The sequence below is a fragment of the Oncorhynchus keta genome, chromosome 30 (assembly GCF_023373465.1).
Source record: "Oncorhynchus keta strain PuntledgeMale-10-30-2019 chromosome 30, Oket_V2, whole genome shotgun sequence".
In the NCBI taxonomy this organism is placed as follows: Eukaryota; Metazoa; Chordata; class Actinopteri; order Salmoniformes; family Salmonidae; genus Oncorhynchus; species Oncorhynchus keta.
Genome location: NC_068450.1, coordinates 39,391,427 through 39,414,914, shown reverse-complemented (window position 1 = coordinate 39,414,914; position 23,488 = coordinate 39,391,427). Strand labels below are relative to the sequence as shown.

Below are 23,488 nucleotides of genomic sequence, written 5' to 3'. Positions count from 1 at the left end.
TGTGTGAATTTTGCATTTCTAAAGCGTCTCTAACGTGACAATGTTCTTTTATCAGAATGTTCTACCTCTTATTACCCACCATGCACTATTCGCCAAAATATCACCCTACAGGAAATTGTCAACTAAACCTAGACATTTTGAAAACCTGTACGTTTAACAAATACGTTTATCAATCTGGTCTTTTTTACAGGGCTGCATGCATTAAGGCATGCTCTCGGGAGTGGCTCCCAGCCATCAGACCTCCAATTGATGGGGACAGTGACGGTCACCCTCCAGGACCTCCAGTGGGCCATGTCAGAGGTCAAACCAAGTGCCATGAGGGAGGTCGCCATCGATGTCCCCAAGGTATGTCTGGATTGTAGTCCCTTGGACTCCTTTTTGAAGGTCGGCATGAAAATTGTCGGCATGCGAGGTCGGCATACAAACTGTCATTCGATTTATCGGGTGCCACCAAAGATGGAACAACAGCTCTGCTGATGTCCCCGGCACAACGGAAAGTGTTTTCTAGTCTCATGTTCTGAAACGTCAACAAATCTTCTCAGGAGCGCAAATCGCTTAATTACTCATTGGACAACCAGTCAATGTGTTATGTCAACAGTACGGTGAGTAATCAAGTGAGGCATTAAGTATTTTGTGCATCGGAGAAGATACTTTCAGATCCCCAGTTACTTTTGTTGACGTGCGGTTTTCACCGAGGGTTCAAACCCGAGGAAGCGTCGGATGGAAATGACCCACAGCCATACTGCTGCCCTCCCTGAAACGGAGATGATTCACACACTCAGTGTGGGGGGACAGTGGTGAGACTCCAGGATGTTTTGGAGTTTGCATGTGCAAGACATAACGGACAGGAAGAGGCTAACATCATCTCCAGCACTAATTGGAAGCAGATCGGGTCGACATCGGTTCCTGCCAGAGAGCGAGAGAGGGAAAAAAAAATGAAAAAAGTCCGTTCTCCTTCCTCCTAATGCTCCTCTGCACTGAGCTCACCCCGAGACATTCAGTTCTTGCGGCCAGTTCCTGGAAACAAAAGATGGGCTTGAGTTTTTTTCCTTCCCTCAGTGCACTGCAGCTGAAGGGTCGGCCGCAGAGCTCCGACTTGATTATATCCATATGAGTGCAAAACATTTGTTTCTAATCCATTTATATAAGAAACTTTCAGTGGAGCCAGGCCTGGCGAGAGCAAGAGCAGAGCACACCTCTCTCTCTCAGGCCGACCGGACCTTTTTAATGTTTGGATCTGGCAGCTGCAGCCGAGAGCTCCGTTCCCCTTTTTCGACTTCCTCTCCTCTCCAAGTTCTTGTCTGGAGAAGTACCCACCACAACTACTGTCGCACCCGCCCTCCTCTCCCACATCCCAGGCAACCCCATCAAAGCCCGGGCCCTAAGAGGCCCCTTGTAAACTTCAGACAACAACAGTAAAAGATAATAACTGGGTCTCGGAGAGAGAAAAAGAGGCAGGGGGAGTAAAATCAACGAAGCAAGGTGTGACTCAAACTGCACCCTCTAATTCTACATCTGCCGTGTTCGTGACAAAAGCACCTTGCAATTATGCTTTTTAAAATATTTTTTACTGTCATTCACGCCAGCGCCATGTTCATTTTGTCTGCAGAAAACTTGAACAGAAACACAACAAAATAGGTTCAGGGGGAGAAAGGGGGTATACATCTTTGCTGTGCACATCTGCTGCCAACCTGGTAGGGTAGAGGCACCTGAAGCTGCCTGATTGATTTACACCCCATAGATTCTGGCAAGGGGAAGCTGTGCCTCTCTTTCTCTCGCTTTCTCTTGTCTCTTGCTCTCTCCTTCCACGCTCTCTTCCAGTCTCCCTTTCACCATCTATATCTCTCTCTCTCTCTCCTCACCCACCGTCCTCTCTCTATCTATCTATCTATAAATTGTTCAACGTGTGGTATTTACAGTATGTGGCCGGACGCCAAGTTTCCATTGGGTGCTCTGTTCCCGGGAGACGGCGCCGGTGGCCTGGGATGTGTTACTTCAGGCAGAGAAAGGAGGGAGGGAGGGAGAGAGAGGTGGAGATGGAAGGAGAGAGATGGTGAGAAGGAGAGCGAGAGAGGAAAAGTCATGCTGATGTCATGAAAGGGTGGCTTATTGCTCTGTCCAACCCCTGCTCTCCTTTATTGCTCTGTCCAACCCCTGCTCTCCTTTATTGCTCTGTCCAACCCCTGCTCTCCTTATTGCTCTGTCCAACCCCTGCTCTCCTTATTGCTCTGTCCAACCCCTGCTCTCCTTATTGCTCTGTCCAACCCCTGCTCTCCTTATTGCTCTGTCCAACCCCTGCTCTCCTTATTGCTCTGTCCAACCCCTGCTCTCCTTATTGCTCTGTCCAACCCCTGCTCTCCTTATTGCTCTGTCCAACCCCTGCTCTCCTTATTGCTCTGTCCAACCCCTGCTCTCCTTATTGCTCTGTCCAACCCCTGCTCTCCTTATTGCTCTGTCCAACCCCTGCTCTCCTTATTGCTCTGTCCAACCCCTGCTCTCCTTATTGCTCTGTCCAACCCCTGCTCTCCTTATTGCTCTGTCCAACCCCTGCTCTCCTTATTGCTCTGTCCAACCCCTGCTCTCCTTATCGGTTTTATCTCCCTGGAGTCGCGCGCCTCTGCCCATCATCCGTCAAAGTGTCAGCTGCTGTCCGACTCTCTGTGTTGTCTGCTGAGTCACTCTCCGCCCAGATCTGGCCCAATGCTTTTCCTGTCGTGTATCTCAACTAGTTATTGTACTTTATTATTCCAAATCATTTGCCCAGAGCAAAAATACAAACAGTATTTCAGTGATTGATTGATTAATTACAGCTGTAGAGAGAAATAAACACTGCACACAGAACCCACAACTTTCTTGCCATAATAAGGATGTTACTTTTGACTTGGAAAGACTCTCTCGCTTGCAGACTGTTTCCCTTGCTGACTGTTTCCCTTGCAGGTTCGCTGGTCGGACGTGGGAGGCATGGAGCAGGTGAAGCTGAAACTGAAGCAGGCGGTGGAGTGGCCCCTCAGGCACCCTGAGGCCTTCACCCGCATGGGCATCCAGCCCCCTAAAGGGGTGCTCCTCTACGGGCCCCCAGGCTGCTCCAAGACCATGATCGCCAAGGCTCTGGCCAATGAGAGCGGACTCAACTTTCTCGCCATCAAGGTGATGGTCATTTAACATTAGATTGTTGCCTGCATTCTCTCCAAATGGTCAATGTATGGGCAGGGAGGTGTCCTTTTTACACCTATAAGTTTCCATAAATCCCACCCCTGTAATGCATACTTTTGTAATGCATCAGTTTTGCAGTTGCATTGCCTTTAAGCACAGTTCCTTTAGTTATGGCTGACCTAGCATGGACCTTTGTCGTTTCCACAACATTAAGTAACTAATGCTACAACTATAGCTAGTAACACTATCACCATATTTTTCTGTTGTCCCAAAAATACTTTGCGGGTCTCCCGAGTGTCGCAGCGGTCTAAGGCAACGGGGTTGGATCCCAGGCTGTGTCACAACCGGCTGTGAACGGGAGTCCCATAGGGCGGCGCACAATTGGCCCAGCGTCTTCTGGGTTTGGCGGAGGGTTTGGCAGGGGGGGGGCTTTACTCGGCTCATTACGCTCTACTGACTCCTTGTGGCGGGCCGGGCACCTGCAAGCTGACTTCGGTCATCAGTTCAACGGTGTTTCCTCCGACACATTGGTGCAGCTGGCTTCCAGGCTAAGCGAGTGTGTGTTAAGAAGCGCGGCTTGGCAGGTCATGTTTCGGGGGACGCTTGACTCTACTTTCGCCTCTCCCGAACCCGTTGGGGAGTTGCAGCAATGAGACAAGATCGTTTTTCACAAAATTGGGGAGAAATACTTAGCCATGCCTATTTACATATACCAGCAGCCATTCCCTTGGCTTTAACCCATTTAAAAAAACAAAGGGATATGTCCCTGTCTCTCTCAAGGACCTCAGACTCTCTGGCTTCCTTGGAGGCAGACCTATACGGCCTCCTCACTTGACCCCTCCGACCCTGTCTTTGTCCTCTTCAATCATCACCCCATCCTCTCTACCCCCCCTCTCCCTCCACCCCAATTCAACACTCGCCCCTACACCTTCCTTCTTCCTACCCCTCGCCCTGCTCTGTCCAGGCCTCTTGATGGAGATTGATTGATCAGCTCAGCAATCGTTGATTGGCGCTTATTTTGGAAGCTGTTGCCGGGTGCAATGGGGTCGTGACAGAAGCTGTCAGCCAGCCTGATTTAGAGGGGGGTCAGTGGTAAAAGATGGTGGATAGGCTGTTATATTAGAAAGAAAAGACAGAAAGACTGTAAAAGTCTCTCAAAAGGGGCTATTTTTCTCGTAGATGTTGTTTGGGAATAAAGTCCAGGCTAGTACATTTACAATTACAAAATCATGAGGTACTTTCCCCTAGTGTGTTGGTAGCTTCGACTCTGATACATTATCCATGCTTTACTTTACTTTATACTACTTCTGTCATGTACAGTAAACCCTAACACTTCATTATCATGTCTCACACACACCGATTTTTTTATTTATTTAACCTTAATTTAACTTGGCAAGTCAGTTAAGAGCAAATTCTTATTTACAATGATGGCCTACCCCGGCCAAAGCTGGAAGACGCTTGGCCAATTGTGCTCCGCCCTATGGGACTCCCAATCACGGACGGTTGTGATACAGGATCGAACCAGGGTCTGTAGTGACGCCTCTAGCACTGAGACACAGTGCCTTAGACCCCTGCGCCACACGGGAGCCAATAGAGGCATTTATCTAATACATAGCTACATAGAAATGTACCTACACTAAACAAAAATATAAACCCAACATGTAAAGTGTTGGTTTCCATATGCACAAACACCTCCAATATTGTGAACAAATTTGTTCACATCCCTGTTAGTGAGCAATTCTCCTTTGCCAAGATAATCTATCCAATCCACCTGACAGGTGTGACATATCAAGACGTTGATTGTATTTATTTATTTAATTTAACCTTAATTTAACTTAAACAGTATGATCATTACACAGGTGCATCTTGTGCTGCGGGCAATAAAAGGACACTTTAAAATGTGCTGTTTTAGCTGGTAAAATAAACACACTTCATTTCATACATTATCAAGCCCAGACCCGGCCTGGCCACACCACCACAGAGGAACTGGGGATAAATGAGTCAGTCTCCACAACGCTGTTGTGTTCTGAGGAGACAAAAGGGCTGCCGTTTAAGTGTTGTGTCCCTGCCAGCTCAGAGGTGTTGAAAAGGGTGGATTGCAGGGGAAGGAAGTGCGTCCTGACGGCCTGAGGGGATGTTTATCTGCCTCGGATGGAGGGTGTAGAGCGGCCACAGCAGCTTTACTTACCCTACCTCCTCGGTCCTCTTTGCCTTCCTTCTCAATTATTGTTTTTCTTCTTTTTTTTTCCCTCCCTTCCCCTCTATCCCTTAAATAACTATCCCTTTCATGTCTGGAAGATTTCTTGGCGGGCTGTTAATAACTTCTCAGTGGTTTGTTCATTGTTGTTTTGGTGTGTTCCTGTCAGAAATTAGTGGTGAGGCTAGCTTGTAGTTAGGTAAACAGTGTTATTAGGTGTATCATTCGTGTTTTATATTGATATTAATAGTTGTACTGTATAACTACGGTCCAAGGTTTTCCCTCGTATGGAACACTCCTGGTCCTATAATGAATCACTGGACAGGAGAACCAACTTCCCTCTGTCTCTTTCAGGGTCCAGAGTTACTGAGTAAATATGTAGGGGAGTCTGAGAGAGCTGTCAGAGAGGTGAGTACCAGGCCAACTTTCATCGTCTGGCATACAGTACACCCAATACACTGAATATGTGGACTACTTACATATTTAATATTCTACAGCAGAGGTGTCAAACTCATTCCACAGAGGGCCGAGTGTCCGCAGGTTTTGGTTGTTTCCTTTCAATTCAGACCTAGACAACCAGATGAGTGGAGATTCTTACTAATTTAGTGACCTTAATTCATCAGTCAAGTACAAGGGTGCAGCGAAAACCCACGGACACTCGGCCCTCCGTGGAGTGAGTTTGACACGTGTTCTACAGTACAATGTATATGCAGAATCGGGGTTTACTATATATTAATGCGTGTCTCTCTATATATGTTGGCATATGTCAATACCAGTTGTTTAGGAAGGCCAGAGCTGTCGCACCCTCCATTGTGTTCTTCGATGAGATTGACGCTCTTGCTGGAGAAAGAGGAAGGTAGGGTATTTCTTCTCAGAAATGAGAACAATGACTCTTTCAATGACTGACTGTCTATAGTCCCCCATGTCTGTACAATAATTACACTGATAAAGCCGGCTGTAGAGTTCCCATGGCGACAGTTCACTAGCGCACGCACACCCGCATGCACACACGAGCATGCACGTACACACTGACAAACAGAAGAGCCAGTCTGTCCGGAGGCGCCTCAATGGGATGGCACTGGGAACATCTGTGGCTTCAGGAAGAAGAAGAAAAAAAACGGACAGAGAGAGGACACAGGCCGCGGCAGACAAGCGCTTCATTGTGCACGCCACAGCAGATGGGGGAAGCTAAATATGAGGCCAACTTCCCGATAAACCCCCACTGAAAGTCAGTGGTTTAGGACCAGACAAAAGACCACTCCAGATATGGTTCAAACATGGCCTTCCCTCAAGCCTAATTGGACAGAGCCTGGGATGGGTCACAGTGTCTATTCTTTCCAAAACCATTTAGCCATTTAGTGCATGTAGGGTGACATTTTGTGTCTGCTGAAGTACTTGCAATACTTGAAGTGGGATTTAGCTCCAAACTTCTCTTATGATGTCCATGAGATCACAAAAATAAACGTTGTGCATAACTCATACATGCGATTCAACTGCGACCTGCAGTGTCATTATGGCCCAAGTCGGAAGTTTACATACACCTTAGCCAAATACATTTGAACTCAGTTTTTCACAATTCCTGACATTTAATCCAAGTAAAAATTCCCTGTTTTAGGTCAGTTAGGATCAGCACCATATTTTAAGAATGTGAAATGTCAGAATAATAGTTGAGCTTTTATTTCTTTAATCACATTCCCAGTGGGTCAGACGTTTACATACACTCAATTAGTATTTGATAGCATTGCCTTTAAATTGTTTAACTTGGGTCAAACGTTTCGGGTAGCCTTCCACAAGCGTCCCACAATAAGTTGGGTGAATTTTGCCCAATTCCTCCTGACAGAGTTGGTGTAACTGAGTCTCGCACACGCTTTTTCAGTTCTGCCCACAAATGTTAAATAGGATTGAGGTGAGGGCTTTGTGATGGCCACTCCAATACCTTGACTTTGTTGTCCTTAAGCCATTTTACCACAACTTTGTAAGTATGCTTTGGGTCATTGTCCATTTGGAAGACCCATTTGCGACCAAGCTTTAACTTCCTGACTGATGTCTTGAGATGTTGCTTCAATATATCCACTTAATTGTCCTTCCTCATGATGTCACCTATTTTGTGAAGTGCACCAGTCCCTCCTGCAGCAAAGCACCCCCACAACATGATGCTGCCACCCCTGTGCTTCACTGTTGGGATGGTGTTCTTCGGCTTGCAAGCCTCCCCCTTTTTCCTCCAAACGTAACGATGGTCATTATGGCCAAACAGTTCTATTTTTGTTTCCTCAGACCAGAGGACATTTCTACAAAAAGTACGATCTTTGTCCCCATGTGCAGTTGCAAATCGTAGTCTGTCTTTTTTATGGCGGTTTTGGCGCAGTGGCTTCATCCTTGCTGAGCGGCCTTTCAGGTTATGTCGATATAGGACTCGTTTTACTGTGATATAGATACTTCTGTACCTGTTTCCTCCAGCATCTTCACAAGGTCCTTTGCTTTTGTTCTGGGATTAATTTGCACTTTTCGTACCAAAGTACGTTCATCTCTAGGAGACAGAATGCGTCTCTTTCCTGAGCGGTATGACGACTGCGTGGTCCCATGGTGTTTATACTTGCATACTATTGTTTTTACAGATGAACATGGTACCTTCAGGCATTTGGAAATTGCTCCCAAGGATGAACTAGACTTGTGGAGGTCTAAACTTTTTTTCTGAGGTCTTGGCTGATTTCTTTTGATTTTCCCAAGATGTCAAGCAAAGAGTTCGAAGGTAGGCCTTGAAATACATCCACAGGTACACCTCCAATTGACTCAAATGATGTCAATTAGCTTATCAGAAGCTTATAAAGCCATGACATAATTTTCTGGAATTCTCCAAGCTGTTTAAAGGCATAGTCAACTTAGTGTATGTAAACGTCTGACCCACTGGAATTGTGATACAGTGAATTATAAGTGCAATAATCTGTCTGTAAACAATTGTTGGAAAAATTACTTGTCATGCACAAAGTAGACGTCCCAACCGACTTTCCAAAACTATAGTTTGTTAACAAGAAATTTGTGGAGTGGTTGAAAAACAAGTTTTAATGACTCCAACCTAAGTGTATGTAAACTTCCAACATCAACTGTATATATCAGCTCGGGGGTCAACTTAAGTCAACTCAGGAATGGACTGGATATGGGGCGGCAGGGTAGCCTAGTGGTTAGAGCGTTGGACTAGTAACCGAAAGGTTGCAAGTTCAAATCCCCGAGCTGACAAGGTACAAATCTGTCGTTCTGCCCCTGAACAGGCAGTTAACCCACTGTTCCTAGGCCGTCATTGAAAATAAGAATTTGTTCTTAACTGAGGCAAGCCTAGTAAAATAAAGGTAAAATAAAATAAATAAATAAATTCGACCTGACAAAAAAATGCCCCACTTACACTAGAGATTTTCTAATTTAACTGCATGCCCGAATTGACCGGATTTTATGCAATTCTTTGACCCCTGCCTTTCAAATTTGCTTGATGCAGGGGCATCTGTCGGAATGAGTTTTCTGATACTGAGACAGAGAAAAGAAGATAGAGAGAGACCGTTGGAGACAGGCGCATAAAGAGAAAGGGGAGAGGGGGAAAAGAAGGGAGGCATTGGGTCCATAGAGAATGAAAGAGAAAGGTGGAAGCAGCATGGCAGATTTCTCTCTTCGTCGCAAGGCCTTTTTTTCTCTTCCTCCCAGGGTCATAACACAGTGACAGGTCTCTTTTGTGTTCCTCTGAGGCCTTGTCTGTGGTAATGACGTGTGGCACTTCCGCTGGCCCTGTGAACAGCGACAGAGAGAGAGAGAGAGAGAGAGAGAGTGTGTGTGTGTCTGACAGACAGAGGTGGGGAGCAGAAACGGGAGGGAAAGACACTACACTGTGCTATGGAAAATAAACACCTTACTATTTCTCAGTGCAGGGACTGGGACATGACGACTTGAACAGACACATTTTTGGTTAAAGGTCTTTTCATATCTCCCTTCTCTCCTCCCCCTGTTACCCCCCCACCCATCTCTCCATTTGTACTCCCCCTACTCTCTCTCCCCTTCGCTCTCTCAGCTCCTCGGGGTCTGGTGGCGTAGGGGACCGGGTCCTGGCCCAGCTCCTGACAGAGATGGACGGCATCGAGCAACTCCGGGACGTCACCGTGCTGGCCGCCACCAACCGTCCCGACATGATAGATAAGGTAGATCCAGCAGAGTTCCTGCTCCATCTCCCTCCCTCCCTCTCTCTCCCTCCCTCTCTCTCTCTCTCTCTCTCTCTCTCTCTCTTTCTTTCTGTCTCCCATCCTCCTTATCCTCCATCTGTCTCTTAATGAAACCTCATGAGTGCTGATCAAAGACAGAGCCTGGGCCCTGTCAAAACACACCCAGGAAAAAGGGCCTGGCTCTTCACAGGCACTATAGGCTTTTACAGCTTGCTCTATCTCATTCTCGCTCTCTGTAGCCTTCCCTCTTTTCCGTCTTCCTCTCTCCTCCATTTATGTATGGTCTTGCTGCTTATGAACATACTCTGCTTTCTAAATGTAATCGTCTCTCTGCTCTTATCAGAAAGTAAGAGTGATTAGGAGGGGGAAAACTTAAAACTGAAGATATCCTTTAGTCCAGTGCCGAGGGGGAACTTCCTCCTGCTCCCACTTTGCCAGGTGGCTGTTGAGGCCCCATGGTGGGATAAACCCTCATAGTGCTTCCTTATGGACAGCTGAACAGCTGGAAGTCTCCTCCAGGGCTACTGGTGGAGAATTGACACATCCCTGGCCTGCCTAGCAACTGAAGACCATTTCCTTCCTTCCTCCTCCCCTGCTACTGCCTGGCCTGCCACTCCAAGCTCTGTGGGCAGTTGGGGTTTGAGCCCCTGGGAGGGGTGCATGAGAAACCCCAGGCATCCTCAGCAGCCCCACCAAGCCAACCCTGCTGCTGCTGTCAGGAAGCAGGGATCCCAGACAGCTGAGAAATCAGATTAGCCTGCCCCCCCCCCTACCAAGGGGGTAGTAGGGGGTGCTATTTGAATGCAAAACACATTAGGCGTGATGGGAAACGCAAGCCGCCAAATGGAGCGGCACTTTCTATGGTCCCCCTTCCCTTGGTCTGGCACCCTACTTACACACCACCACCACCACCCCCAAACTGTCAACACACAGGAATAGGCGGCCATTTCCATGAGAATGGCAGGATATGACGAGACAAATGAAGATTAATGGGATGTTTGGGTGTCAATGAGGCACATTGTCGGCAGATTGATGGAGCACAGGGACTTCTTAGTTTGATGGACCGAGTGGGGGGGAGACAGGGAGTATGCATGTACTTATGGGGCATAATATAGTTTGGGTGGGTCTGCTTTTGTCTCTCAGCCACTAACCGAGTCAAGTGTCTACTTCCTACTTATCTACCTCCTTAAGCCAGCTTTTAGAACTGGCTCCACCGTGGAAAGGGAGCTCGCCTTTCTCTCACAAATAATTCCAACAAATACAGCTTAGACTGTTTACACAACCGGTTTGTGTTAAATAACTATCACTATTTCATACCGATAAATAATCATACAGAATTCCCACAGTTCAACAGGCGATTGATTGTATTGCACCAATCGCCCCATCCCGCCTTTGACCCATTTTGAGTCTCCTGTGACGATTGATGAGTGGCACTATTCTATTTACCCAGTCTGCTTTGGAGAAGAGCTCCCTAGCCTTGTGTCACTCTGTTTTTGTAACAGCTGTCCATCTAAAACAGCCCCCCTTCACACACACGTGCACACTTTTTCCTTGAGGAAGGATAATGTTGGTTTGTTGTTCTACTGAATAGCCTATTTATTTAACATAATATGTGTCGAGCTCCCACCCTTCTATCAGGAGGTGGGAATGCTACAGTATATGTGATTACTGCCAGATGGAGTTTGTTTTTAACCAGAAGTTACCGACTGGGCTCTTATCAGGTCTGTGGATAACAGATGTGTGGTGTTTCATGCTGCTTTTAATAATCCCCTCCCTCCAATCAACACAGGGCTTGTGTAGTTTATTTTTTGAACAGGAGATGGCGCCACATCAGGTACTGTTCCGCCATAAACAATTATGTCGAGCTATTCGTCCTGTGGACTTTTGTTTTACATATTGTATTCTAAACATGTTAGCATTTAGCTGGTTCCATTGGCTATTAGGTTGTTCTACACAATGACATTTAGCATTCTACGATGGCAAGAGCGAAGGCTAAGGCCTATGTGTGCAAAAATAAAGGCACACATGCAGGAGATTGCAAAGTTATGCTCGAGGTTGGAACCCCAACACATACTGCCCTCAGACACATTTAGTTTTCTCTGAACACGGTACTTTTACACAGTCTGCATGTCACCATTGGTAATTGGTATGCCTCCCTTGTGCATCTTGAAAGAGTCTTTATAAGCGTTTTAATCTGCGGCCTAATACTTGCAGCTTCCCAAAGAGCAGTGTTTAAACGTCCAAAATGGACCAAACTACCTCCCCCCAGTAATTTAAAATTTGCCACACAAGATTGCAAAATGACGGAATCTGACCCCTCTCACCTTTTTTTCTCAGAACTTTGTTAATAACCGTAGGGTGGAAAAAAAGGTTCACAACTAATTGCATGTTTCTTAGTGTCTTTAAGGGGGAACGAAAACAACTGAAATAAAAGCAAAGGTTTTTAATTTGAAAACTCCACCACCACATCTCATCATTAGTCATGCCTTGTGTTTGCTAATGTTTTAGAGGAGCTGGACTTGAGCTGTTGATATTTATATGCAAACAGACACACGACTGCAGAATATGAGATCACTGAACATCTGTCAGTATTTTTCAAGCCAATGGTCAACGTTGGACATTTCTAATCGTAATCAGAGTCTAATTGCCCTTGTCTGTCATTTGTGGGACAGTTTGTAAATATGTGAATTATACGAGCCTTTATTTCTAGCTCCAGGTTCCCAAGCCTATAAAAAGCCCTTAGCCACAAATGTGCCTTGACCTTTTTAATAAAGTTTCTTGTAGTCTTTGGTGTATCGGTGAAAAGGATTGTAATCACAGAGTTGCCTGCTGACGCCAATTTTGTTTTGCCTTGGAAACCTACCACACCGCCAATCACCATTCAACCAGATGGCATTCCCAGATATCCCATCATAGACTTTGCTTTTAAGTGCCATTGTTTTGGGCGACAGAAGTGCATTTAGTCTTTGAAACAAGAACAGTCTGCTGTGAAAATGTGTCTTCAACTCTTCATTGACCTTTTGACCAGACGTAAACATTCTCACGTTTTATAAATACGTCTCCTTTGGCTCTTCACTCCAACATGGGGAACTATCAACTATATCCACCTAGCAGACACTGGTCATGGGTGACTCTCACTGTTTGAATGATGCACTCCTCCTGTGTTGCCACTCATCCAACAGAAGCCTACCTGGGCCCAACCTTGACCTGGCAAGAAATCAATATTAGCTAAAAGAGGGCAGTAATAAGCCCTCCAGTCAAAACAGGCCATATTTTTATTGTGTTTCGGTTATCTTCTCCGAGCTTTACCTATTTTTTTTATCCGTTTCTCATTCTTGTTCTATCCCTCTTTCTCTGCCTCACTGCTTCTCTCTCACTCTATCTCTGTCTCTCACTCAAGGTGAGCCAACCATGATGGAATTTCTATTTGTGCTGTCTTAAAGGATTAGAGTTCATTCACTGTTTTCCTGACTGTACACTTCTCAATAGGGTGGTGCTGCACAGCACAGGATGTCTCTCTGAAAGCTTGGCTGTCAATGTTATTTCAAAGTATTAGTATCTCTGTTTACTGGTAAAAAAATACAGCATTTTACCCCAATTCTCACTCTTTCGCCTGTCGAAATCAGTTACGTGAAAAGACACCAGCTACAGATGTAGCTCAGTGGCAAACGAAAACAAATGGGAGATTTTGCTTGCTTGTGTGTGTGTGTGTGTGCGTGTGTGTGCGTGTGTGCGCGTGTGTGCGCGTGTGTGCGCGTGTGTGTGTGTGTGTGTGTGTGTGTGTGTGTGTGTGTGTGTGTGTCCAGGCAACGGGATACCAGCAGGGGAGGGATGAGCTCTGGGAGGAGAGGGGTGTGGGTGGGGTTTATCCCCAGGCAAGTATCAAACTTCAAGGGCTGTATTAGTGTCAGATTACACAGTGTACGTTTTAGAATACCATCAAGCAAATCAACAGAACCCGAGCAAATCAGCATCTTTTCACTGTAGTAGAGATGACAACATCAGTCAAGCCCCCGCCAGGATACCAAAAACTCTGATCACGCCATGCACCAAATTAGGCTGATTTAAATGTATAATTATGAGGACAGTTTAATGCGATTCATCACATTTTGCTCCTTTTCATGCGGTGGCAGTGTATTAAACATAGTCCTGGTCGTTGCATGCTTCTTTTCAACTTGAAAGGCAGTTGATGATGTGCTCTCCACATTGGGAGTAGCAGAGCATGCATAGATAATATAAAATACTAAATGACAATGAACTAATACGCACATTCCACTTCCACCGGCTGCTCCTCTGTTTTGGTGAGCGAGGGAGGGTGAGGGAGACATCTCCAGCGTGTGTCGTCTTGCCTCTTGGCGAGCAGAGACCACCAGGGCCTTGGAATGCTTTCAGTTCAGGAAATCTCGTTTATTCTCATAAATGCTGTGCCTAAACCCCTCCACAATCCCACTGGAGAGCTTCTCTTCTCTTCCCCGCTCTCTCTCATTGGAGCTTTGTCGAGTTTAACGGGAAATGTATAAATCAATGTACTCATTGAGGTGTAGGTTTTTAGGTTTAAAGTACATATACCATGGTACATGTTGAGGTGAAGGTCTACTTATTTTGCTGTGAAGTCTTGAGGTGACGAGTGGAGAGCACGTTAGACTGGTGTAGCATTTAGTGCTAAGACTGTGGTAACATTGAGCGACCCTTTCCTTCTCTTGCATTTGGTGTATTTGTGCATAGAAGAGAAAGCGTCTTGTTGTCCCATTTAATTCACTTCACTTTAAGCCTCAGGAGTGCAGTGGAAGTTTGGGCTTGGTATGTTCAAGAGGGCAGGGACCTTATTTGAATGCACATTTGAGACGTGCAAAGACAAAAACACCTAAACGACCCCACTCTTCCCTACTTCCCAGTGCTCCCCACACTAACAGCCAGGGAGCTGGGAGCTGCATGACTCATCAGTCCTCACCTCCATCATACAGCCATAGATCCAGGTCCACAGCAGCCCAACAGGGGACCTGGGAGGGGCTACCTCCTAATAACACTGCCTTTGTGTTTCTCCAAAAGCCCCCCAGAATAGATCACCCTGGCCGGGGTATCCCGACACCACATTAAGAGGCGCTTACAGGTGGATTAGGTGTAAGTTTGGGGGATTTAAATGGGAGCGGGGTATAGTAACATGCCACTGAGGGTATTGCTGTCCATTCATAAACGGAACAGGTTAGTGCTAGTGTTGTTTGGGCAGCTAACAAATGAGCTATTATCTGAGCGACGATTTGGAGGCGCTGCCGGAGAGATGGTAACGGTATCCCAAAGTACATCCTCAATCAGCCCAGTCATCTTCATCAAGATTTAAGTTACCCATTGTAAGTGAAATTAAATCAAACCAAGCCTCTTCTGCGAGGCCCATTTGGCTGTCAGAGCGGGAGTAATGTTTCCATGTTCTGGAGCTGTATATATCTTACTGCTGGTTAACTACACTCTCCTTCATATGTATTTGGACAGTCACCTTTTATTTGAGGTTATTCTAATCTGTTTTACCATTTAGAAATAAACACTTTATGTATCTAGTCTCCCCATTTGAAGAAGTCAACAGTATTTGGACAAATTCACTTAGTGTATTACAGTAGTCCAAAGTATTGTATTTGGTCCCATGTCTCTAAATCAAGCGTGTAACTCTACAAACTTGTTGGATGCGTTTGTGGTTTGTTTTTCGGCTGCGTTAGGGATTATGTTTTGCCCAATAGGAACCGAATAGTGAATCATGTGTTTTTATTGTAAGTAGAAGCTGTTTCTGAACACTTTTACATTCATGTGGATGCTACCATGATTATGGATAAGCATACAGAGGCACAAAGATACTCTGGGGACTAGATACATAAAGTACTTTAATTTCTAAATAATAAAACAAATATGTATGTATTTTCCCTCAAATAACAGGTAACATTCTGTACTATCACCTCGTATGAAACATTAGATCTCAAATCCATAATGCTGGAATATAAAGCCACATTTGTATGTTAGTTTCACTGTGAAAATACACTGGGAAAAACATATTGGGGTTCTATGTGTTTTAGCATGTTTGCAGAGGAAATGGGGACAGTTGTGTTGCTTTTTCTGACTTGAGGTTAAATCCATGTTCTGACATGGGTTGTTCTTGTAGTGCAACTATTGCACAAACTGCTTTGTGACTTTTTCAAGTGGGGATTTTCCTGAACGTTTCGTATGAGGCAACAGTCCAATCTGTGCAATTTGACATCACTTTGAGAATGGATCCTGTGGTCATAGATTGCTTACTGGTAGTTTTCAATATCCAAAGTTTAAAGAAAGAATCCCGTCCCTTTAAATGCTTTCTATCAAATGAAATGCTTGTGCTTACATAGCTTAGCACTGTAATTAATTATTTCCTTAAGTCTTAAAACAACAGACTAGTTGTATCCACTTTTATTTTTCAAAAGAACATTTCTTTCCATGAAATTCCTCAATTCGGTGCTAGTGTCCACTGGCAGTGGCTTGTGAAGGGTGGAATCTTCGTTAAATCATCTTCAAAGTGGGGGAACCCTGGGGTCAGGCGTGGCAAGGGCCAGTAATAAACCACAGAACAAATATGTTGGAGGTCTTTCCCAAATCCTGTTGCTGGGACTTTGCAGCCACACTGGAAAGAGGACATGCCAACACATGTACTCTCTTAAAGGGAGTGTATCACTTATTTCTTAATGCCAGAAACACATATAATAGGAACTTAGAGCACCCCAAGAAAAAGTTCCCAAATTATAAACTCTTAAATCAATTGTTATATTATAATGTTGTTCTAAAAGTTGGGTCTGAGGTTTTCTCCAAATCAACTCTAATTTCGGAAAAAGTAATTCCACAATGCCCCTCGGTCAGCATCATATTGTGTATTAAAAAGGTTAAAGAAATACATTTGTGAGAATGAGGTTGTCAAATTGGTCCTTTTAACCACACTGCTAACATTATGCCTAACCTTAAATGTGGCTGTGGTAACTAGTGGAAACTGGGTGAATTGGGTATCTACTCATCAATCTGCAGGGCACATTTCATCCCTGAGAACTTCCATGGCTTCAACACAAAGTTGCTTCTGTCCCTACCATCAATGTGGCTTCTAAAGCATCTCAAACAGCCAGCAGCACCAGCAGCGACAGAGCATCATCATGGGTTTCAGTGATCATGGAGGTCAACTGGGTAAGTGAAAGAGCTAGCTTGCTACCTCTATGCTAGCTATTGCACATTTAGCTCCATCTAAATAACACGGATACAACTAACCAAATGTAAAAATGTCTGCCAGCTGTAACTAACTGCTGATTCTGTCATACTATAGATAGTACAAGCCTACGGGAAAGAGTAGTTTTGGCTGCGACGGAGGTCACTTACTGCACAGAGCAAGTTTTCAAGGTGTTTGTGGGTGCTGCGCATTGCCCTAATTCGGCCATTTTGTGGCTCCGGGGGAGTTTTTTTTACAACCTGTGAAGTTCCACTTACAGTTTACAGTAGACAATACTTTGTGGAATTTCTTTACTTCTTAATGTGTTTGAGCCAATCAATTGTGAAAAGGTATCAATTTCATCTTTAACTAGGCAAGTCAGTTAAGAACAAATTCTTATTTTCAATGACGGCCTAGAAACAGTGGGTTAACTGCCTGTTCAGGGGCAGAACGACAGATTTTTACCTTGTCAGCTCGGGGATTCGAACTTGCATCCTTTCGGTTACTAGTCCAACGCTCTAACCATTAGGCTACCTGCTTCCCATATAGGGGTGGTATACAGAAGATAGCCCTATTTGATAGGTCCATATTATGGCTGGTCAGTCAATCAGAAAAATGACAAGAACTTTGAAAGTTTCTTCAAGTGCAGACGCAAGAACCATCAAGCGCTATGATGTAACTGGCTCTCCTGAGGACCGTCACGGCAAAGAAAGACCCACATTTACCGCTTCTGCGGAGGATAAGTTAATTGGAGTTACCAGCCTCAGAAATTGCAGCCCAAATAAATGCTTTGCAGAGTTCAAGTAACAGACACATCTCAACATCAAATGTTCAGAGGAGACTGTGCGAATCGGGCCTCCATGGTCGAATTGCTGCAAAGAAACCACTACTAAAGGAATCCAATAAAAAGAAGAGACTTGCTTGGGCCAAGAAACACGAGCAATGGACAATAGAAAGGTGGAAATCCTTCCTTTGGTCTGATGAGTCCAAATTGTCTGCATGTGTGGTTCCCACTGTGAAGCATGGAGGTGGAGGTGTGTTGGTGCGCTTTGCTGGTGACACTGTGTGTGATTTATTTAGAATTCAAGGCACACTTAACCAGCATGGCAAACATAGCATTCTGTAGCGCTACGCCATCCCATCTGGTTTGTGCTTAGTGGGACTATCATTTGCGTTTTACCAGGACAATGACCCAACACACCTCCAGGCTGTGTAAGGGCTATTTGACCAAGAAGGGGGATGGAGTGCTGCATCAGATGACCTTGCCTCCACAATCACCCGACCTCAACCCAATTGAGATGAGTTGGACCGCAGAGTGAAGGAAAAGCAGCCAACAATTGCTCAGCATGTGGGAACTCCTTCAAGACTGTTGGAAAAGCATTCCAGGTGGAGCTGGTTGAGATAATGCCAAGATGTTGCAAAGCTGTCATCAATGCATATGGTGGCTACTTTGAAGAATCTAACATAAATGTAGTTAACAAAAAGTATTTTTTGGTTATTATATGATTCCATATGTGTTATTTCATAGTTGTGATGTCTTCACTATTATTCTACAATGTAGAAAATAGTAAGCATAAAGAAAAGCCCTTGAATGAGTAGGTGTGTTCAAACTTTTGACTGGTACTATACATTAGGGCTGAACCCATTTTAGTCAACTGGTCAATTGTTTTGTCAATAGGCTGTTGATCAACCATTATTTTTGTTGTTGTTGAGCAGTGGCAAATATATGAAAAATAAATGTACAGCACACAAGACACCTGTCTGATTCATGCCTGTCTGAGTGGACTAATCCATTGTGCGGGCCACGGAGATGGCTCAACAGTAGTACATTTAGCCTTTATCTGATTGTCTTAACCCAGCGTCACTGTAAAGTAATTTAAAGTAATTTTTTCTTCGTCTCAAACAGCAAGGTAACAAAGTCTGTTTTTACTTCCATTGAGAATGTCAATAGTTCCTCAATGTAGCCTATTTGAAAAATGTTCCAGCTCTCTCCCTTTCTAAAAAAAAAATGTCATGCTCTGATCCGGTGGATACGTAATAAAAAGGGCTACCTGATTACTTCTTATCTTTTGTGCAAATAACCTACAGGTGTTTCTGTCTGTCTGGAGCTCGCTGGTGTGAAACTCTTGAGGACCCAGAATATTTTCTATAATGTTGCAAGTGTGCTAACACGAGCTTTGGGCCAGACCAAATTAATAGTTGATACAATGTGTCAAGTTCCTTGCAGATAGGCAATACGTAGCTCATTTTATAGGATATTTATTTTCATCACAATATTTGTATTGATGGATATTGATGAATGTTGATGAATATTGATAAATGTTTCCACAACTGTGGACTGCAATGTGTTTCTTTGTTGGATTTTTGTAGGCTATTTTTACATATTGGCAATGGCAATATAAGTTACTTAAAAATTTGTATCATGTACATTTAGATACAATTTTGATTAACCACATGTCATTGATTTTAAGATGTTACGATTTTATTTGAAATTAATTAAACTGTTCCATGACAATATGAAAGTCATAACTGCCACGCAGAATTGTAGAAATGGTACGATAACTTGTCACTTCAAATGGAAAAGGTTGTCAACCGCTGGTGTAGCCTATTACCAGCAACTTCAGGAGCATAATGGCAGAATCTGCGAAGGCCAGCAGCAGCGGGCAGTGGGTGGAGTTTTTTTCTTTTTTCTGGTTAGGCTATATTGATCTTTAGCTCCCTCTTTAGTATTTTGTGTGTCTTTTTAATTGCAGTGCTTAAAGCATCAGACAAGCTCAGTAGCCTACATATAGTTGATTTTATTCAAACAAAGTGTGTCTATATATGGAAAAATACCTGTTTTAATATTCCGGACAATCTATTCGTTCGAAAGAACAGACTCTCAGTCTTTTTTACATTGCGGACAGCCCTAAACTACATAAATATCTGTGTTGGGGTCCATTAGCTGCTACCTGGACTTTAACTTGATAAATGGTACTGTGAAATGTGCCTGGGTCATAAGTGTGTGTGTGTGTGTGTGTGTGTGTGTGTGTTCACTCTCATATGTGTACAGTATGTGTGTTCTTTTCTCAACGCTATTTCACTGTTTCATGTCTCTGTGTAAGCATTGGTTTGTCACTTTTCTCACTAGTTGCATGAGCACCAATTGGTATAGTTTGGCCCCAACTTCTTATTTGTCAGAGGTTTCATCTAATCTGTTAAAGTTTTACCTAGCTGTCACACACAGTCCGTGTCAGACTTCAGGTTGAGATGGCTTATAGTTTGAGAAGCTCCTTGGAGTCAGTACCGAAATCAGAATGTTTTTTTTTCATACATCTTCATACAAATTGTGTATGCGCGTGTGCACGCGTGTTCATGTTGACGGGTTGTGGGTGGAGTTTTTTCCAAAACACATGTAAACTCTGAGTTAAAGTAATTTGAGGTTGGCTGGAAACACCAGAAGTTGTCTCATGCACCAAACCCCCGACTTGGACAGTGCCCCGCAAAATATTTTCATGTATTTACCACCTCTAAAGGACATAGGGTCCCATCCTAAATCCTGTTGCCTGAGAAATGAAGCATTTCAGATGTTCACCAGTCAAAAACTGTCCTCCGGGCCAGACCCAGAACTAATCTCTTTCATCTCTGGTTGCTGGGGGGGAGAAAGTGGAGAGCGCACTTCCCTCCTCCAGGATCTCTTCTGTTAAAGACATCACCTCGGGGGGATGCAGCTGAGCCCTCCTCCCCTCCCTCCCTGCCTGGGCCTCTGAGCTGGCCTGCCTTCCCTTTGGCTTTCCCCTTTTCCTTCCTTCCTCAATTCCTCCACTAATAGCTCCCTTGTTCCTGAGGAGTCAGTGCTGCCAGTTAAGCAGTCATTCGTGGAAGATTCATTAGTGGCTGGGTAATTGTGAACAGACCGAGAAGAGAGGCGGGCTAACATTCGCGTTCATGCTCTAGGGCAAAGTGGTCGCAGACAGCAGGCACAAGGAGGAACACAGAGAGCCTCTATCTTTCCTCCCTCTCTCTTTATGTCTTCCTCTTTTTTCTGTCTCTCCCTCCTCTCTTCCCTCATTTTCTTTTACATCCCTCTTATTTTCTGCTTCTTAATAATTCAGCCCTCTCTGGTGTTTGGTGTCATGTTTCATTGATAAATGTTGCATGGAATTGGCCTACCTTCAAACTCAGTGCCTCTTTACTTGACATCATGAGAAAATCAAAAGAAATCAGCCAAGACCTCAGGAAAAAAATTGTAGACCTCCACAAGTCTGCTTCATTCTTGGGAGCAATTTTCAAACGCCTGAAGGTACCATATTCATCTGTACAAACAATAGTACGCAAGTATAAACACCATGGGACCCCGCAGCCGTCATACCGCTCAGGAAGGAGACGCATTCTGTCTCCTAGAGATGAACGTACTTTGGTGCCAAAAAGTGCAAATCAATCCCAGAACAACAGCAAAGGACCTTGTGAAGTTGCTGGAGGAAACAGGTACAAAAGTATCTATATCTACAGTAAAATGAGTCCTATATCGACATAACCTGAAAGGCCGCTCAGCAAGGAAGAAGCCACTGCTCCAAACCCACCATAAAAAAGCCAGACTACGATTTGCAACTGCACATGGGGACAAAGATTATTATTTTTGGAGAAATGTCCTCTCATCTGATGAAACAAAAATATAACTATCTGGCCATAATGACCATCGCTATGTTTGGAGGAAAAAGGGGGAGGCTTGCAAACCGAAGAACACCATCCCTTCCGTGAAGCACGGGGGTGGTAGCATCATGTTGTGGGGGTGGTAGCATCATGTTGTGGGGGTGCTTTGCTGCAGGAGGGACTGGTTTACTTCACAAAATATCCTGACTCATTTACACCAGCTCTGTTAGGAGGAATGGGCCAAAATGCACCCAACTTATTGTAGGAAGCTTGTGGAAGGCTACCCAAAATGTTTGACCCAAATTAACCCATTTAAAGGCAATGCTACCAAATACTAATTGATTGTATGTAAACCTCTGACCCACTGAGAATATGATGAAAGAATTAAAAGCTGAAATCATTCTCTGTACTAATATTCTGGCATTTCATATTCTTAAAATAAGGTGGTCATCCTAACTGACCTAAAACAGGGAATTTTTACTCTGACATTAAATGTCAGGAATTGTGAAAACTGAGTTTAAATGTAGTTGGCTAAGGTGTATGTAAACTTCCGACTTCAACTGTACATCCACAGGTACACCTCCAATTGACTCAAATGTCATTTAGCTTATCAGAACCTTCTAAAACCATGCCATAATTTTCTGGAATTTTCCAAGCTGTTTAAAGGCATAGAATCAATCTTCAGGATGTTTTTATGATAAATCTTCAATAATGTTTCAACCGGAGAATTCCTTGTCTGTAGCAATTCCCTGTCTGTCTGTAGAAATGCAGCTAACTCTCACGTGAGCGCACGTGATAAGCTCATAGCACTCTGCCAGACCCCTGACTCAATCACCTCTCATTCCCCCCTCCTTCACAGGGAAACCTCAGATTTCCCACTTCCTGGTTGGATTTTTACTCGTGTTTTTGCCTGCCGTATGAGTTCTGTTATACTCACAGACATCATTCAAACAGTTTTAGAAACTTCAGGGTGTTTTCGATCCAAATCTACTAATACTATGCATATATTAATTAGCAACTGGGCCTGAGTAGCAGGCAGTTTACTCTGGGCACCTTATTCATCCAAGCTACTCAATACTGCCCCCAGACATAAGAAGTTTTTAACAAGAAATTTGTGGTGGTTGAAAAACAAGTTTTAATGACGCCAACCTAAGTGTATGTAAACATCCGACTTCAACTCTATATCAATATATGCATGCTAATTGCATCTGATTTCTGTTTGAAGCATCCCCACAGTATTTCCTGTATCTTTGCTTTGGTGCGCACACACCGTGTTTCCCCTAGGATTATATTCTTAAAGGCCCTCTTCTTGGCCGCAGAGACTAAATTCATTTATCCTGTTGACTAGTCACTTTACACCTACCTACAGTACATTCGGAAAGTATTCCGACCCCTTGACCTTTTCCACATTTTGTTACGTTACAGCCTTATTCTAAAATTGATTAAATAAATAGTTTTCCTCATCAATCTACACACAATACCCCATGATGACGAAGCGAAAACAGGTTTTTAGATTTGTTTTACAAATGTATTCAAAAAAATTACATTTTTTACATAAGTATTCAGTCCCTTTGCTATGAGACTAGAAATTGAGCTCAGGTGCATCCTGTTTCCTTTGATCATCCTTTAGATCTTTCTACCACTTGATTGGGCATGATTTGGAAAGGCAGACACCTGTGTGTAAGGTCCCACAGTTGACAGTGCATGTCAGAGCAAAAACCAAGCCATTAGGTTGAAGAAGGTGTCCGTAGAGCCTCGAGACAAGATTGTTTCGAGGCACAGATTTGGAGCAGGGTACCAGAAAATGTCTGCTGCATTGAAGTTCCCCAAGAACACAGTGCCCTCCATCATTCTTAAATGAAAGAAGTTTGGAACCACGAATACTCTACCTAGAGCTGGCAACCCAGCCAGCAATCGGGGGAGAAGGACCTTGATCAGGGAGGTGACCAAGAACCCGATGGTCACTTTGGCAGAGCTTCAGAGTTCCTCTGTGGAGATGGGAGAACCTTCCAGAAGGACAACCATCTCTGCAGCACCACCAATCAGGCCTTTATGGTAAAGTGGCCACGTCTAGAGGAAACCTGGCACCATCCCTACGGTGAA

General features: G+C 44.3%; 1 protein-coding gene across 3 annotated transcripts in view; it reads left to right on the top strand.

Moving 5' to 3' along the window:
* spata5 (spermatogenesis associated 5) overlaps positions 1–23,488 on the top strand; it is a 129,848-nt gene that overhangs the window by 19,424 nt on the left and 86,936 nt on the right. For all 3 annotated transcript variants that reach the window (XM_035744525.2, XM_035744526.2, XM_035744527.2), the window contains exons 11-15: positions 191–345; positions 2,938–3,147; positions 5,705–5,758; positions 6,127–6,206; positions 9,402–9,528. In XM_035744525.2, the coding sequence (XP_035600418.1) occupies positions 191–345; positions 2,938–3,147; positions 5,705–5,758; positions 6,127–6,206; positions 9,402–9,528 (626 nt within the window). The remainder of the gene's footprint in view (positions 1–190; positions 346–2,937; positions 3,148–5,704; positions 5,759–6,126; positions 6,207–9,401; positions 9,529–23,488) is intronic.